This window comes from Dasypus novemcinctus, chromosome 4, assembly GCF_030445035.2.
Source record: "Dasypus novemcinctus isolate mDasNov1 chromosome 4, mDasNov1.1.hap2, whole genome shotgun sequence".
In the NCBI taxonomy this organism is placed as follows: Eukaryota; Metazoa; Chordata; class Mammalia; order Cingulata; family Dasypodidae; genus Dasypus; species Dasypus novemcinctus.
This window is the reverse complement of record NC_080676.1, coordinates 64,070,980-64,088,944: the sequence shown is the minus strand read 5'-3', so window position 1 is coordinate 64,088,944 and position 17,965 is coordinate 64,070,980. Positions and strand designations below refer to the sequence as shown.

Sequence of the window (17,965 nt, the reverse complement as noted above, 5' to 3'; positions counted from 1 at the left end):
AAGATAGGTTACCAGGAGATAGAAAGGGAGTAGAGAGTGGTAAACTGATGCTCAATCTGGGCAGAATCAATGATAAGTGGATGGGAGAGGTTTGGCAGTGGACAGGCATGATAGTGGTACAGCAATGTGAAGGCGGGTCACGATGTTGAAGTGTGAATGGAGTTGGTGGGGGTGGGTAGGACTACCTATTGAAGAAAAGGAAATAGGGACTATACAACTCGGAAAGAATTCTACATGCACAAGTAAATATAATAAGAAGTTTATTGAATTTCTAAATATAATAAAGTAGTTGCAGTTCTTTTACAGAAAAAAAGGAATATGATTTTCATATTTATTCTTATAGAGAATTGAAATAATCTAATTGATAGAAAAATGTAATTGATACAAGGTAAATAGAAACATGTTTTAACATAGCTGGATAATGCATAAATATAAAAGAAAATACCAAAATCACTTGCTTATAACAGATTTCATTCTCTTATTTTCATAAGGAACCACGTGGGCTATTTTGGATTTGTCAGTAGTGGAGAATTGCAATTTGCTAAGAATAAAATTAACAAGAGAAGCCTGTATTTTAGGAATAGCATGGCTCTGTCGGTATTACACTTATAAAAAAAGGCATATTCCCTATGTTATTCCCTAAGTCAATGAACAGACTAGCCAGTCACGGCAGGGCTCTAAGTGCTTTACTAGTGGGAAGTGCTTGCTCTCAGCAGACACATTTTTCATAGGAAAAAACCTGGTTTTTCATTGTATCTCCCTTCTCCTTCATCTATTCACTTTTAAACACCATTTAACCTGTATATCCTATGGTCATGAGATTTAGACTGGCACCTATCTGTCTCTTTCCAAGTCCATCTTATTTCTCAGGAGGAGAACATTTGTATTCCAACACCACTTAAGACCTTGCACAGAGATTTTTGAACTCCTTTCTAGAACTACAATGCTCATTTGAAAATGACCAGTGTTGAAAACTGGACAAGGTGAACATAGAAAAGGAAACAGCAACAGGAAGAGTAGGCACTATTAGTGAAGAGCTAACTGTTCTCATAAAATGATGACAGCTACACTGTTGAACTTAGGAAACAGTGGTCTGTTCCATGCTCATCTCAAGTTTGTGCAGTGGGGACCCTTATAAGGAAACCAGAATGACTGCTAATTACTGTGGCATGGAAACCATCTTCCATAATTTGTTTCCCTTTACCTCTCTTTGGTGAAACTGGAGGAGGTAGGAGATAACTTTGTGACCAAGAGGACATCGAAAGTTTCCTTGGAGAAAGGCTAACTGGAGGTAAATTCCTTCTAGAAACAATGGCATATTCAAGTGACTATGGAGCCAACTGACTTAGACGGAAGGGAGCACCTCTGCAACGTAATGTCAGGCAGACACAGAGAAACATCTTTTTTTGAAAGCACGACCTCCCTTTAACCCTTCTCCTACAACTATGCTGTCTCCATGGACCTATTTACCTGGGCTCCCTGTTATTATCATGACTGGAAAAGAATCCCTCTTTCTAGGCTCTGCTGCTCTTCCATCAACATCTAGAGTTATTCTGTTCGAGAAGGAACTGTGGAAACAAAACCATCAAATAACATGTGCTACTATTTTTAGGAGTCAAAGTAAAAATACTCTAAGTATTTGGCAAGGGCATTTGGCCCCCTGAGCCTCAAATCCCCACAGCCTAGACTTCAGTTTTCTCTTTTGTTAGCTGAGAGATAAAAGTAGAAGTGTGTTGACATTTTAAACCTACCAATGCTTAATTTATAAAAACACACATGACACATATCTTAATATGGACCCCGACTCTATTAATTCTTTTAAACATGATTTCCCTGACTAAATGTTCCAATTCCATAAAATATATATTCCCTTGAAACCGAGCACAGAAAACCTGAGAAATATGCCATCATTGAGAAGGATATAAATACAAAGTGGCTTTATCAGCAAGGAATGCTCAGGGAATGTGTTTGCAGCCCATTTATGGTGCCATTCGTTTGGGGATATTGGCGATGAGTGTCTTTCTTCCACTTGGCAAAGTTTCCTTATCCCAGCACCTACTCCTTTTGATGGTATGTTTTTGAAGGCTGTACAGTATGATTCTGGGCACTGTGTGTGTGTACATACATATGTAGGAATAACGTTTGTTTCCCAGAATAGGCACTTTTTGAAAGCAGTAAATCTAAAAGTAAAGTTAATAGAGCCTATATTTAGTGCTCATCTTCTCACTTTGCTGATGTGTATGCTGAACAGAAGATCACAGATTTGAGTCAGTCTCGCAAAGAGGCCGGAGTCGGCAAATGGCTATATTCAGAGCTGGGGAAGACTTGCCAACTCAACAGTAGCTGTTAAAAAGGCATACTTGAGAAGGTGCAATCGTTTTTCTCAAAGGTGATGGCAGAGAAGGAGAAAAGACTCTGACAAAGCCATGAAATAAAAGCTTATGTGCCTGGCTCAGGGAAAATTACTATCCTCAGGCTCTGCATCTTTGTGTCATGCCTGTTTCATGGCACAGATTTGCTACTCAGAAAGTTTTTTCCCTTCCCTTTTCTTGTGTGTCTCATAATTGTATATATCCCCCTACCTAGCCATAGGGAAAGAGAGCCTCAAATCTCTTTAAAAGTAATGGTAAACAGACAAAAAAGCAAAGCAATTCATTGCATATACAGCATGTAAAAGTTCATTACTACAACTAGATGTAAAATTTTTTGCATCTGAGTTTAAATTTTAACATAAGGCACATTAAGCCACATGATATTTTATTCAAGCTAAAGAATCAGATAATTGAGTACCATCTTTATTTTTTATTTTTTTATTTTTTTGCCTTACGGGGTACACTCCCTGCACGTGGAACTCCCCTACGCAGGGGATACCCCTGTGTGGCACAGCACTCCTTGCGTACATCAGCACTGCCCGTGGGCCAGCTCCACATGGGTCAAGGAGGCCCGGGGTTTGACCTTCCATGTGGTAGGCGGACGCCCTATCCACTGGGCCAAGTCTGCTTCCCCCATCTTTAATTCTATTTACTCTATGATATGTTCCCTGAAAAAGAATGAAGGCATAATTCAGAGTTTTAATTATTAAGGAAATGATTCTTGGCTAATTTGCTCATCAGCTTTCCCAAAATAAATGAGTAGTAAAAGGAAGAAAGATTTTGGCTACTACTTCATTATAAAATATTGGTGACAAGATTTAATTTTCAGGGTCCTATATTTCTTTTAGCAAGGATACACCTCAGCTCAGACATTTCATTTGAGGTTAGGAAGATGGCAACTATTTATGCCAGTTCAACTTTGCTACCTAGTGAGGGACGTCCAAGGCACTTTAACTCTGTTTGGCTATCTAACCCCGATATGCCGATGCATTTGACATTCATCTAAAAACTAAGTAGAAGGTACACAGGGTTGGTAAAACACAAACACTGCCAAATATCAACTTGCCTTTTACTATTTAAAAGTTAAAATATGAAGACAGTCTTATTATTGCCATTTGAATTAGAACCAAAATCAAAACAAAACTTGTTCCCCTCAAACTCTGTTTCAAGGACTGAAACACATTGGTAGATACATCAGAACCTGAATAAGCTATTCTCCTCCTTCTGGTTTATAATAATCAAGGGATCAGAACCATCACCCAAAGAGAAAGAAAGATGAGAGTGAAATGGATTTTTTTCTTTATTTTTAAATCTCCCAAGAAAGAAAAGGAAAGGAGAAATGTATCCAAGAAAATCTAGCTCTCCCCGTTTCACATTTTCTAAACTAGTTCAGAAATGGAGTTAAATAATTTTGCGAGGAAAGACATTCAGGCTTAATATTTACTCTCTTATGATGGAAGAAATGGAGTTGAGAAAGCAACGATAATTCATGTGTCTCAGGATGAAGCATAGGAGGCATTGTACAAAGTGGCAACATAATGCATCAATAATAATAGCCCAGGAATAGATTTTTACCCTTTTCCTGACAGAAATATAAAGAGAGACTCAAACAGGAGAGAAATACCTTCGTTTCCACCCCCACCTCAAATTGCTTTGGCATATTTTAAGAGATAAATGGATCTGTACAGAATTTAAATAGCTTTTTCTTTTCCTTTTTTGTCAGCCACAGAAATGGGTCAGGTCTAGGAATTGTTAATTTCCTGGCCTGAAAAACCCAAGTGTTTAAAAATAAGAGTTCTTTTTAGAAGGATCAGCTTTCTTGAAAGATGTGTGTGTGTCTGTGTGTGTGTGTTTAAAGACAACACAATTGTATTTTCCATAAATATGGAAACTATATATTGTGGAAAGTGGAGGAAGAGAAATTTTTATTAGTTGTTTTTGTTATATTATATGAAGCTAAATCAGGGTTTGTGGGCTGCTTCTATGTTTTTAAAAGGCTGCTTGTTCATGTTTACTGCATCACTCTTCTATCAGTCCCTCTAATAAGACATCACAAGGTCTGCCTAAGTGAGGTTCTGCTTAGGTATACTCACCTAGATAATTGTGAGAAAATCTCAGAATGTTTATTCTCTTAATCCATTCCTGGAGAGGGGATAGTCCATTTATCCTACAAGAATCATTTCCATTCTACAGGCCATAACATTCATTAGCCCTTATGGGAGGAGAGGCACCTTCTCAGCATCTTAAAGTTGCTGTCTCAGTAAAGGCCACCAGTCTGCTGGCCCCACAGGCACCTCCGGTATTCATCAGGTGTGAATACTGGGCCTCTCACCAGAGGCCATTCATTCTTTAACCTGATTTTCACTAAACCCAGGGTATAAGAAGATGGATGCTAAGACTGACTTGATGGATGATAGACTCTAGGAAGAGAAAATGCCTAGAAAGCTTACTAGATAAGAACATTTTAAAGGTTTCTGCAGTAGATTTAATACAGGTGGAGAAGGTACATTTTTCAATCAGTTCACAAGATTTTAACTTAAAGTCAAACAATTCGAAGAGAGTAATGGGAGGAGATAAAAACCAAGAAGCATGACCCCTAACACAAAGCTCCCTGAGGAATGCAGCTCAAGGGAAGGAATGCCTGGCTGTTGAACTGCCATATTGAGCAGCCCCTAGAATACACAAAGAGGCTTCCAAATACATATTTTGGAAACAACACAGTACAAAATTTCTTGTGATAAGGACACACAAATCAAAAAACTAAAACGACCTTGGAAATCTAGTCAATCAAATGGCAAAGGCCAAATCTCAGAAGCACAATCTGTCCAACAGGATTCTTCCTGACATCTCAAGGTCATGGGTTGGTTGGTTCAGAAATGCCTGATGGAGCAACATACACATGGCAGACTCTCAATAGATGTTAATTGAGAGAGAGACTAATATGCACTCTTTATTTATAGTAGTTTCTGCATCTGTGGGGCATTATTGTAGCCCATAAGAGAAAGGCTTGTCTTAAGGATCAAGTCACCTCTGTACTCCACTAAAGTCTAAATGGGGTGGTCTCAGTTGATATTCTGAACATCAGTTCCAGAGTTTTTCAGTTAATGTAATGTAAACCAATTTCTCTCTGGGGAAACTTGATGTAATGTGCTTCAGTGTCAAGGTTGTTTGTTCTCTTCAGTGGCCTTTTTCACCAACTTTGTCAGTGCCAGACCAGAATACCTAGTGATCTCTTATGACACAGAAGACACACAGAAGCACTAAATGATCTCATTCTCAAAGAAGACACATGTGGATTTGCCACCTGACAGCTCATAGTCCATGTGAATATGCCTGGATGACTTTTAACAGGGGGCAAGGTAGCCTGTGAGACATACATATTGTCCTCTGTGGTATTATGGACCCTGAGTGGTCACTGGAAAGAGCACTGGACTTGCAAGACCAGGGTAAGTCTCCAAGTCTGCCACTTACAAGCTTTTGGCAAGTCACTTAAATATTCTGAGCTTCAGCTTTCTTTTCTAGTACAGGGCTATTAATAACTGTCCTCCCAGGAAAACAGTTTGTAAGTGCTCTTAGGAATTATTATTTTAGAGTTCAGAAAGCTACCTCCAGGTTCTGTCCGGGAGACTGATGACAGGTTCTGCTTATATGGCTCTCTAATTCAAAGCTGGGGTTAAAAGGCCTTGTCCTCCCAAAGACTAAATAGCAACCCAGGGCAATAATGTACATTTCCTATGTGATAAAGTTCATGAGGGCTGCTTCCTCTTCATACTGAGCATGCTGGATTATAGCCTGGCAGCTCATTCTCTTTTCAATAATAAAGAGAAAACAAGAAGTAACAATTGAACTAGACTTCCTCCATGTCCCTTCCTTCTCATTGACTCTGAATATCTGTTAAGAAGGAATTCCAGAAATACTTTGGCCAAGAAAGAAGGTCTTTTGATTGTAGCCTGAGTTTCTATATTGTTTCAGTACCTGAAATATTCTTCCTTCAATTCCAGATCTTTTAATTCAAGATTTCTTAACAAATTTCATCTCCTCCAAGAAGCCTTACTGGTACCACTGGGCAAGAATTATTCCTTCCTACATAGTGCAGATTGAACTTGTGTGAATTTATCACAATTGGTCTGAACTAACGGTACTTAATGGCTGATTTTTTAATAGTGATTAGTAGGTAATTATGAAATTGAGTTGAATAAGGGATAAGAATATTGGAAGCCTAAGCCCCTAATTGATTAGGGAAGGAAGCTGCTTTATTTGAATAAGCACAAGAACTCTGGGTATAAACATTTGCATTAATATGAATAGAAATGAATCTCAAAACCAATCAACCAGTAATTATTTTGGTAGAACTTATAGAGTGTCCAGGACTCTTTCCCCATATTTAGTATGAAGAATATGGGCAAGAAAAGGGTCAAAGAGACTATAATACTGAACATGAGGTTGGTCTCTCATGAACGGCATATGCCTTAGTTCACTTCCTATTTCCAGGATAACTTTGCTTTTGGCAATATCAAAAAACAGTAGAGGCTATAGAGCAGGGCTTCTTAACAAGGGGACCGCAAGCTTGAATTGAAATTCAAAACTTTATTCTTGTGAGGAGGTGTTGGTGCAGGTGCAATTATTTATTAAATAATACACAGTATGGTGCAGACTTAGTAAGGGGTCCATGGAGCAAAAAAGGTTAAGAACCCTGCTATAGAGTAAGAGGGCTGTTTTATACACATGGGAGTTCTATCCCCATGTAGCTTTTACTCTCCCAGGTCAGAGTCCTTGGAGTAATTTCCACATCTAATATCACTTTCCCTTTGTGATTTCAATTCCATTTACTTTCAACCTTGAAGAAAGTGTTTTCACCTAGCCTGACCCAAGGTGATTGCAAAGTTTAATTTAGTAGATTGGAAAAAAAAAAAAAAAAGAATATATATATTTGGGTTCAACTGTTGAAAGAAGCAGCAGAAGGATGATAGGACTTGACACTGTGCCAGTAAATAAGGAAAAGTTGAAAGAGTTGGTGAAATCTGACCTCCATGCCCTTTCCTTCCCATTGACTCCGAATATCTCCTATTAAGAAGGAATTCCAGAAATACTTTGGCCAAGGAAGAAGGTAAAGACTTAGACAGAGACTTGTTTTGTGTAGCTCCAGAGGCAGATTTAAGCTTAAAATAAAGAAGAACATTTGTAGATGAGAGCTGTCCCAATGGCAGAATGGCTACATATTGGCCAGGTCTAAGATGTGGGATGGTTACTTGTCAGGAAAATTACAGAGTCGAGATGAAGATCCTAAGCAGGTCATGATTCTATGTTTAGCTAGGAACAGCACTAGTGTTTAGGGTCTGCTAAAACCACCTACATTGGTGGAGAACAAAAGATGCTATAGCTACACTCATCTTATCAGAACATTTTATATTAAAAGCCAGGTAATTTTTAAAGGTATGAAATAATATGCCAACCAAACAGCAGCCTGATGAGAAAAGTATTCTACTTATCTGTCAAGTAAAAAAGCTGACCTGAAATGTTCATGGTTATACCATAAGATTCACTCAAGTGTTTCACTCCTAGTGTTGAGCACTGAATTTAGAAGGTACTTTCAGTGCCAAGATAACTTTAGGGTTTGTGGATGGATATTAAGGCTTCTAATATTAGGTAAATGTCTAGCAGAGTTAGATGAATAAAGTTTTCTATTTCCCCTAATTAGATGAGTATCTAGGAAAAATTAACAAAGATATTAAGTGGGGAAGGATTAATGCAAGCATCTTGTTATTAATAACAAAAGAAGTAGTTGCAGGGTTTCCTCCTCTCTGTAGTATATTTATGTGTATTTGTAGAATATTAACTGTCATTTTTAAAAAAGGCTAGAAATAGAGATATTTATTAGTGTGATTAGAGACTGCTGTGAATTAAAGATCAATCAGAAATAAAGAGCAAAGATTTTAGTAATTTTAGTTTAATTTCAAGGGGAAATGTTAATCAGTTTAATAAAAATCCATCTTCCATACAACTTTCCATAAAAATAAGTTAACACACATTATTGGGTAACTGATTTTTTTTTGGAACAGGAAAGTAAAAGAGAGAAAGTAAAATAGAGAAAGAAGTTGAGTGTCTTTACTGCATTCAAGGGAAAACATGCCATTTTATATTTATTTTTCTTTAAAGTGAGTAACATACAGTCAATTTTCTATATTTGCAATTAAAAAATAATTAACTAGTACAAGTCAGTTATGGCTTTAAAGACAGTGGGAGATTGGATTTGAATAAGAAAATCATAGATCAAAAAACTCTTACTGCCCTTGTAAGTCAGAACATTGAAAACAGTAACTTGTAACTTTTAGAGAGTCTTAGGGTGTAGTGCAGTTTGCCTAGGAATATGTCAGAATATGTATCACCATCTGTCAGAAAGAGACCAAGCTATGTCCCTTTCTCAGAGGTTGTAAGGAAGGACATGTCTTATAAAAGTCCTGATGTAGTTATGGCCACACCATCAGGCCTAATGGCAGCTCCCATTTTATTCTCCCCTGACAAGGGAAAAAATACCTCTATTGTTAGCAACAGTGATTTTTAAACAGTTCATATAGATTGGCAATATAAATATTTTTCCTGTTTAAACAACGACAACTGCTGGTCCCTAAGGCCCTTATGAAAATTCTCAGTGTTACACTTCACAAGAACTCTCTTGTCATAGTTTTAATTGGACTGCCCCTTCTCTCAAATTCCCCCCTTCCCCTCCCTAACCCTATTCTTCTTGGAACCAGGTTAAAAAAAAAAATCCAGCTATATATTAAAACAGGATAACCACTGAAACCATAACTAATTATAATTGGTTAGTTTTACATTCCTCATATTTGACCCTTTCAAAATAAAAAGCAATGCCAATCTTGTGAAAACCCATAGAAAATGGAAATAAGGGTAAAGACCATAAATGGAAATATAATTCTAGAATTAGAAGGTTTTACCAAACCATTAAAATGGACATAAAAGGAATATTTTTATCAGTATCCAACAGAGATCAAAAGAATCTCAAACCAAATTTTAAAAAGTTAAAAGTGCTTCACTGAGGTACCCAGACTTGTTCTTCTCAGGTTGCTTTCTGAAAAAGTATAGAGACCTGTAATCTGTGCTCCAAAAAAGAAAGAGAAAACACACACACACACACACACAAACTCTGTTGTTGACATACCCTGTGGGGGAAAAATTGTGATTCAGCTATTGTATTTAATATTAGTGTCATAAACACATTAAAATTCTGGAAGGAAAATAGTTTCCTTGCCATAAAAGTTAATATTGTCAAGTTTCAGTGGAGTTAAATCACATGCCACCATTAAAAGTTTGTTTTGTTAGTCAAATGCTTTGGATTTTAAAAAATCTTAACCTAGTGTTAGAATATCACTTCTCCTATAGCTGAGAAAACTAGAGCACTTGTAAGTGAATTTGCCAAGAATATTTGACCTGAGTCCCAGATGCAAATTCATTCAAATAAAACTAAAAGATATTATTATCTTATCTCACTCTACGAAAAACACAACTGAAATATATGCCTTTAGAAAGGAAGGCTTTAATGGATGCCACATATATTTTTGGGTTGCCTTCCTCCCTAAATATGATCATAATTCCATAAGGATAGTGATGTATTGATTTAGTCTCTTTATGAAAGCCCAAGCATAACTGCCTCAATAAGAAGAGTGAAATGAAGGAAGGATGGAGTTAAGAGGGAAAAAAAGGAAAGAATAGAAAAAGGGAGGGATGGAGAGAGGGAGGAAAAATTTTCACCAAGTCCCAGTAGCCTCAACTGTATCATTTTTAAAGGTATGGAATAATATACTAACCAAACAGCACCTTTATGAGGAAAGTATCATTCTACTTATCTGTCAAGAAAATAAACTGATCTGAAATGTTCATGGTTGTACCATAGTCATGACTTGGGACCAGGATTCTCAACTTGTTCTGTCTACTAATTCCTTAAAATTAAAAAAAACAAAAACGAAACAAAATAAAACTAAGGTAATGAAAGAAGTGAATGTGCTTAATAGGTGTTAAGGACTTCAGTTGAAGTCTGTCTTCATTATTTGACTAAAACCAGAATAAGATCAAATCTAAACACTAAGAAGATCCAATACATGACCCTTCTGGCATAAGAATGTTCTCCAAAGTTAGGAATATACGAGGAACTTCCAAAAGAGAAGGAGAGAAAAATGCTATTAGAACATGTTAAGACGAAGAATTCTTTACTTCTCTGGATTTTGTTTTTTGACTTTTCGATGAGTATATCTTTGAGATTACGGACTCTTCAGAGGAGCACTGAGGGTAGTGTAAATGGATTCTTTAAAAATAAGGCACACATTTAGGTTGCTCTCTGTGATTGTCTCCCATGAAAGTGCACCAAAAGAGCGATCCCAGGAAATAGATTGAAGGCACATTTTGCTGAGGTATATTTTTTTAGCGTACTGGTTTCCTACAGATGGCTAAAGCAGGGGTATGGAACATGCTGTCATACTTCATTCATAACACACATGTACTGGAGCTCTAGGCAACAGATGGACAATTGCTTGTTTAAACTACAAATGTGAAATACTAAGGTAGAATAGCAATATTTCTAGAAATGTATATGAAAAAAAAGCCTTTCTAAGCCAAGAGAAATGGTGAGAGGCTGTGAGGTTACAGCAGTGTTTCCCTGATCTTCCTAACAGCTGCCATAATTTCCCCAACACCCTTCAAAACTTGATAATGGAGGGATCAGGGGGCAACCGACACAGATTTGACAAGAGAAGCCCAAACCATATCAAATAGAAATAACACTGTTATTCCTGGCTGGTTCACATTAATAGGATTTTTGCTAACTGGAAAAACTGTTGGAAGTTGTTTTTAGAGTCCTGCCTATAGTTCATTAACTATTATAGTTCCACTGAAAAAGTACCTTCTTTCTACTTTGAACTCAACTATAAAATACTTATTTAGAAGTAGTTTGAATTTCATCTACTTTAAACATCACCATAAACATCTTTGCAGAATCTTTCATAGTCAGAAAACAGATATAGCATTATTAAAACTCTATTGCATTACTTAGCACACACCCAATAAAGAAATTTAGACCAGAGAAGGTCCTATGGAAATAACAATGTGCTAATGACAAGAAAAAGAACCCACGTCTTTGAGCTACAGAGATGTCCAGCCTCTCGAAATCTTGATGCCTTATGCTGGGACACATGGCTTAGTTTTTAATTTTAAAGACAATTTTGCTTGCCAGATGAGATACCACATTGAGTCAGTATGAGTTAGGGATTCAGACAGTTAAAAATTCTTATTTTAAATGGGCTACAGAGCCTATGATATAGTGGGTTTTTTTTCTTTTCCGTTTTTCCCATGTTACACAAGATTACCAGATAATTATGTTCTTGACAACTTTTTAAAACCAGTATATTTTTAGCCTCATAGATTCTATTGTTGATGAGCTTTTCTACTATTTATGTATTTAAGTGATAACAATAAAGATGACATATCAAAAGATAATAGAATATGTTCATTAAGGTAATATGATTTCTGTTAAAGGCAAAATTTCAAGTAACTTAAACAGTAAAGAGTGACTTGGCATTCTTTAAATCCAATGATTAGAAGAACGAACAATAAAGCAATATAAATCATATATTTTAAAAATATATGGAATAAAATATTGTAGGATCCTTTCCTTATTATACCTTGTGAAAGAAAAAAATCTAAAACTAAATATTCCCACATACGTATGTGTGCACATTCATTATCATAAAAGCATAATTAGTCTATATTAAAAAGAGATTTACTTTTAAAATCTTTGGTAAAGATACTCTGAGGTTATGTGATAAAAATGTACTCTAAAGATTGTAAGCAAGCAGTATTTTGCTGGCAAAGTCACTGTGATAGGTCTGTGACAGTATTTCTTATAACATTTTTTGGCATGTAAACATTCAGTTACATAAGTACTTAAATGTAACAAACAAGTAGGATGTTATTGCATTTTTATAGTATAAATATTTCATAAATTCTTCCTCTTCTGGCAAATTTTATAATAATATGACTGTACTTCAAGAAATAAAATCTATCTCTCAATAGTTTGGGCTCTTTACTTTTGGCCAAAAGACAATTTCCCCAAAGACACTTCATAGAAAAAAAGTTATTAAGTCAATTCAAGCTGATCTGAATACTGTGCTATTCTGAATATTGTGCTAATTGTTTAACAGTCAGTGCTCTTTGAGGTTATCAGCATGGTCTGGATTTTATGTTATAAGACAGAAATTCAGAGATAGACTGTTGTCATTGTATCCTAAAACTCACACATTATCCTTAAATGAATCCCTATATTTCACGTTATGAGAAATATTAGATGAAGGAATAAGATTAGCAAGGTAAGGAAAAACATGTGGTCAAAAGAAGCTCTTAAGAGCTATAGCTTTGGTGGTTCTGAAACAAAATTGCATGGTGAGGAAAGCAAATGAGCCCCAAATGAACTTAGATGAGTTACAGTGATGATAGACTTGAGTTTTTTTTTTTTAAACAATAATTGAACTACTTTTATGATAATTCCTATTACAGTAAAATAAATGCAATTGGAATTCCCGGGGCATGGGTTTATGATTGAAAACATGCACAAATATTGTTTCACTTTTATTCTGGATGTTAAAATAAAAAATAATCAGACTAGAAAAATTGACTCTATAATTCTATAATAAAGAAAAAGGTATTTGTGGAATCTGGAAATAGTATACAGGGGAATGTGACTGTATTTGTTAGGACTGATTTCCTAAACTGGGTGGTAGGTATACAGGGATTCATTATATTATTACTTATACTTTTTGTATATTTAAAATAGCTCATAATTTAAAAGTATATATTTATGGATGATTTGAAGAGAGATTTAAGGAATCTCAGTCCAAAATATTTAATTAGTTTATAAAATAGCAAACTGCCATTACTAAGCCAGGTGTCTTGCCTTAGATGAAACATATTAGAACATAAAGAAGTATGGTTCTCAAGTTGGCAAGTAAGCATTTCACTGGCCATTAAGAGTTTGAACGAAGATTCTAGGCAAAGACCTGCATATTTTTAGCTCAGAAAAGCAATTTTTTTCAGTGATTTTCTTTGAAAGTATATGACATTTCTTTGAAAGTAAATGTCACATCAATGATATGAAAATATCTCATGCAATATGTAATTTGAGTTACAGAAGGATTATGAGAATAATGAAATGTGGTTTCACAATCTTATTAAGCTTTTCTTTTTTTAAAGTAAACTAAACAAAATGACACAATTTTATTTTGTGTGCCCTGATTTGTAATTGTCAGACAAAAAGGACCTGGGCCTGGGCTGGGGGTCGGGGTGGTGGTAATTGAAACGGTTCTTTCTAGCTACTTCCTTGAGAGAAAAAGTCAATTTTGGTAGTTGTGTTTGGATATTAGAAAAAAAAAAATGCCAATACGTCTTAAGACAAAAAGTGGAATAGTCTCAGAAATGTTAGATTCTAGAGAAAACCAAGTTTGTGTATATTATTATGTCCAGATTGTGGAAAAGGAAAATCTTGATAATATTGTGGGATAAAAATGGGCTTTTCAAACATACCCCCAAAATACTTTTTCTAGCATGATCCATCCGGAGAGTCTTTGAAGGCTAAAATTTTGTTTTCCCTCATCACTCCTAACTATGGGCATATGATTGTTTTTAAATGAGCCTCAATCACTGGTCACTATAGATTTCAAATTTGGACAGTTGCAAATTAACTTTGAGACGATTTTAACCTATGTAAAATTTAACCTATGACAAATTCTCTGTGGGCTAACAAATAAATTGTTCATTTATCCCCCCAGGGACAGGGCTGGTTTACAGCAACAGAAATATATACAGATATACTTTGCAAAATGCAGAAAAACAATGTCTAAACTTTATGATTGCAGGCAACGTGGAAGTGATAGGATGGAGCCTTCTCGTGTAAGTACCTATGAGGTGGAAGCTTTACCCATGAAAAACTGTGTGACAGGAAATACCACTCAAAAAAAAGGTCATTCATCCAGATGAAAAGTGAGACAAACATAGGGCTTAAAAATTACAGGAATGCAGAAGTGAAAGGGATGGAGCATAATCCATGCAAAAATGTGCAAGTCCTTGGGAACAAAGGCCCATCACGGTCCTACATGATTAAATGTGAAATGTGAATTTGGCAGAACTTGAAAAAAAAAAAATCTCATTCTATGTGTTCCTAAAGAAAGGTGAATAGCAGATGAAGAACAGAGACCATCCCATAGCTTGATTTCCTTTCTTCTATTTCCCTATTTCTTTTCCTTCTTTTTTAATCTTCTCCTTATGGTTTGTTCTTCTCAGGGCCACCCACTAACCAGCTATACAGGTTGCTAAACCTAAAGGTCAGTGCTAGCCTTGGCGGTCAAAACCCTGATGCGGGCAGAGTTGCAGGTCTTGCAGAGGATGTGTCCATCCAAGGGATAGCAGCCTTGGTTATCACCTTCAGACAGAAGACCACCACAATCCTGGAAAAAATGAGGACAGACGGAACTACATGAGTGAAAATGCAGTTGACATACATGGAGATGACATTCCTTAGCTTTCCACTCAAGGTTCTGTGTAAAGTGGCCTCTTCCTACATTTTCTGCTTCATATACCACTACCCCCCTCCCCTTTCCTTCAGTACATAAACATATCTTAAGTTAAACTGAATTAAAGATTGGGGGAATAAATACAAAGTGGGTAAATTGACCTTTCTAATTTCACTTAAGATGAAATACAGATACAGGAAGAGAAAATCCCAAGGCTCTAGGTTCCCAAGGAGTGCTTTTGCCCCACCCTCCTCCTGAAACAGCAGCCACAAGAGAAAACAAAAACAGGCCCTTACCCTTTATCATTAGTGTAAGGCTTGCTGAAAGGGAATACACCTGTGTAGGAATGAAATTTCTTGGCCATTTCTAAGCAAAAGCAAAGCAATGCTTGTCAAGCAGAAGGGCCACCAGTGGGTACCTTCACTCCAATTGCTAGTAAGAAAATAAAACCCTACAATTTGTAGGGAGAAATAATTTGTTTTACTTTCTGAGGAGAAAGTACTAGACTGGACTAGAAGCCAGGACTTCTGGGCACCGCCTCTAGTTCTGCCATTGCCTGTGGGACTTCAGGCAGAGCCCACTGCCACCCTGAAAATGATTCCTGTATTTTCTACCTTGCCAAGCTGTTGGGAGGATCTAAGAAGATAATGAATATGGAACTGAAACACTGCAAAAGTGTTGTGTAACTCTAAAGGATTATATTACCATTGACAGGCCCTCTGAGGACCATGTTATATAACAAATGCTGGACCTTACTTTTGGGAAAAAATGGACGTTTCTTTAGAAAATAAAAATGAAGTACTGGCTCTAGTGGTGTTTGCTTCTGGGCCACAGCTACTGCATGCGTCCCCTCTGGTGTCTACCACAGGCAGCAAGGAGGTCAACAGGGCTCAGCCTGCATTTGACAAATAACGAAATTCGAGCGCCTAAAAGGGCAACTCCCCAAAACACGACAGCAGCAGCAATGGCAGTAACGGTTATACTCCCCAGGAAGCTCAAATTTATCAAAATAGGATCAAGAGGATATTTTGGAGCCCTAGGGCATTAGGGAAACCAAGCAATGGAGCACAATAAAATAATTTTCATTGCAAAAAAAGAGGTCATTTCATAAATGACGTGATTTCAAGCTTTTAACGAGCCAACACCTCATCACGTGGATAACAAAGAACACAGAGTAGACCACTGCCTGGGAAGCATCAGTGCCTAGATTCTTAAGAGCTGAAAAGAGCCAGAGGGCGCAGCCAGTACAGCCTCCTGGTGTTACAGATGGGGACAGGGAGGAAGAGAGGAAGAGTGATTGTCCAATGTTAGTAGAGAGTCAGTGGCAGGACTAGAACCCCGTTTGTTGTCTTCTAATTCAGTGTTCTCATTCTACAATACTGCTTCTAAAAAAAAATTTTCAGCGTTTTAAACCATTTTATCTGGGAGGAGAAAAGACACATTTACTCCTCCCCCCCCATTCACCCTTTTAAAAGTCAAAGCCTATTGGTATGTACTTCAAGAGTGTAAGAAATGCTGGGAAGCTTTTTCTTCTTTGAGTCTCTTTCCTCATCAGTAAAATGACCTCTAAAGTATCTATTAGCCATGGTGGACGATGGGTATGGGGAAAGGCAGGAAGAGATGAGAGGTGGAGGCGTCTTTGGGACATGGAGCTGCCCTGGATGGTGCTTCAGAGGCAATCACCGGACATTGTAAATCCTCACAGGGCCCACTGGATGGAATGGAGGAGAGTATGGGCCATGATGTGGACCATTGACTATGAGGTGCAGAGGTGCCCAAAGATGTACTTACCAAATCCAATGGATGTGTCATGATGATGGGAACGAGTGTTGTTGGGGGGGGAGAGGGGGGGTGGGGGAGCGGGGTTGAATGGGACCTCACATATATATTTTTGATGTAATATTATTACAAAGTCAATAAAAAAAAAAAAGAGAGAAAAAAAATATAAAAAAAAAAAAAGAAAAAAAAAGTATCTATTAGCTCTTACTTCTGATTCAGATTAATTTTTTAAAAATTCAGGTTAATTTTGAAGGTGATAGCTAGGTATTGTTGTTCCTCTTTACCTCCCAGTCATAAAACCCATGTAGAAGTTGGTAGTTATTATTATCTTTCTTCATTTTATGGCCAGAGCGGCACGGGACTGGGCTCGAGGGCAAAATGAAGTCCCATGCATAAAGCAGGTGGTGAGTTACACTGAAGAATGTGCCTGGAGTGAATGCAGTCCCAGAGGGCCCAGGCGCGGCCCTCACAGCAGCCTGTGTCCAGGAAAGATCTTGTTCGAGGAGGCAAACCAATCTCTTGGGATTTGTAATAGAAAGTTTTTATTATTGCTCACAGATGGAAGAGAGGATTGAAAACTGCTTTAATCAGAAAAGCTAGTAGAAAACAATAAAACTACTTCAAAGGAGGGGATCTGAGTAACTTAGAGAACCAGGAAAAGAATGAATTTTAAAATAATTACTTTCTGAATATGGTACCCTTTAATGTACAAATTATAGCGAGACTTCCTGCCTTTTGCTGCATTAATGGCTACACATCCCTTAGACTTCTGCCGACATCCTGTTAGAAACCTTCCTTTCCACCCCCAGTCTGGATTCCAGACCTCTTTTATGTACTCCCATAACACTTTGCACATAACTGTCCCATAGCCCTTAGCAGTCATTTGACCTCTCATTTTAGGTACTCAGTTAGTGCTTGACAAATAAATGAATCTCCATGACTTCGTAGAACTTTCTACTCCTCTGAGAGGAATGAATTCTCATTCTTCTCAATGGTGACAATGGCAACTCTGCCCCATAGGCGTGGCTAATTGTAGTATCTGAGCCAAAGATTTAGCATAATGATAATAATGCCATGTCCCACAAATTCAGCCCTTTGCAATTTACAATGCCCTATTTGACATTGTGTTGTATTTTAGTATCACAGCCACATTTGGGGGCATTAAGAACTTGAAAAGAAAAAGAAAAAAAAAAGAACTTGAGTCCTTTTTACAGATGGGGAAATTGGGACTGAGACAGGTAAAGT

At 37.1% G+C, this 17,965-nt stretch overlaps 1 protein-coding gene across 8 annotated transcripts in view; it reads right to left on the bottom strand.

The window, feature by feature from the left end:
* Positions 1-13,002: 13,002 nt before the first annotated feature.
* LPP (LIM domain containing preferred translocation partner in lipoma) overlaps positions 13,003-17,965 on the bottom strand; it is a 715,716-nt gene continuing 710,753 nt past the window's right edge. For all 8 annotated transcript variants that reach the window (XM_071214679.1, XM_004467196.4, XM_071214680.1 and 5 more), the window contains one exon: positions 13,003-14,875. In XM_071214679.1, the coding sequence (XP_071070780.1) occupies positions 14,747-14,875 (129 nt within the window). In that variant the 3' untranslated portion in view covers positions 13,003-14,746. The remainder of the gene's footprint in view (positions 14,876-17,965) is intronic.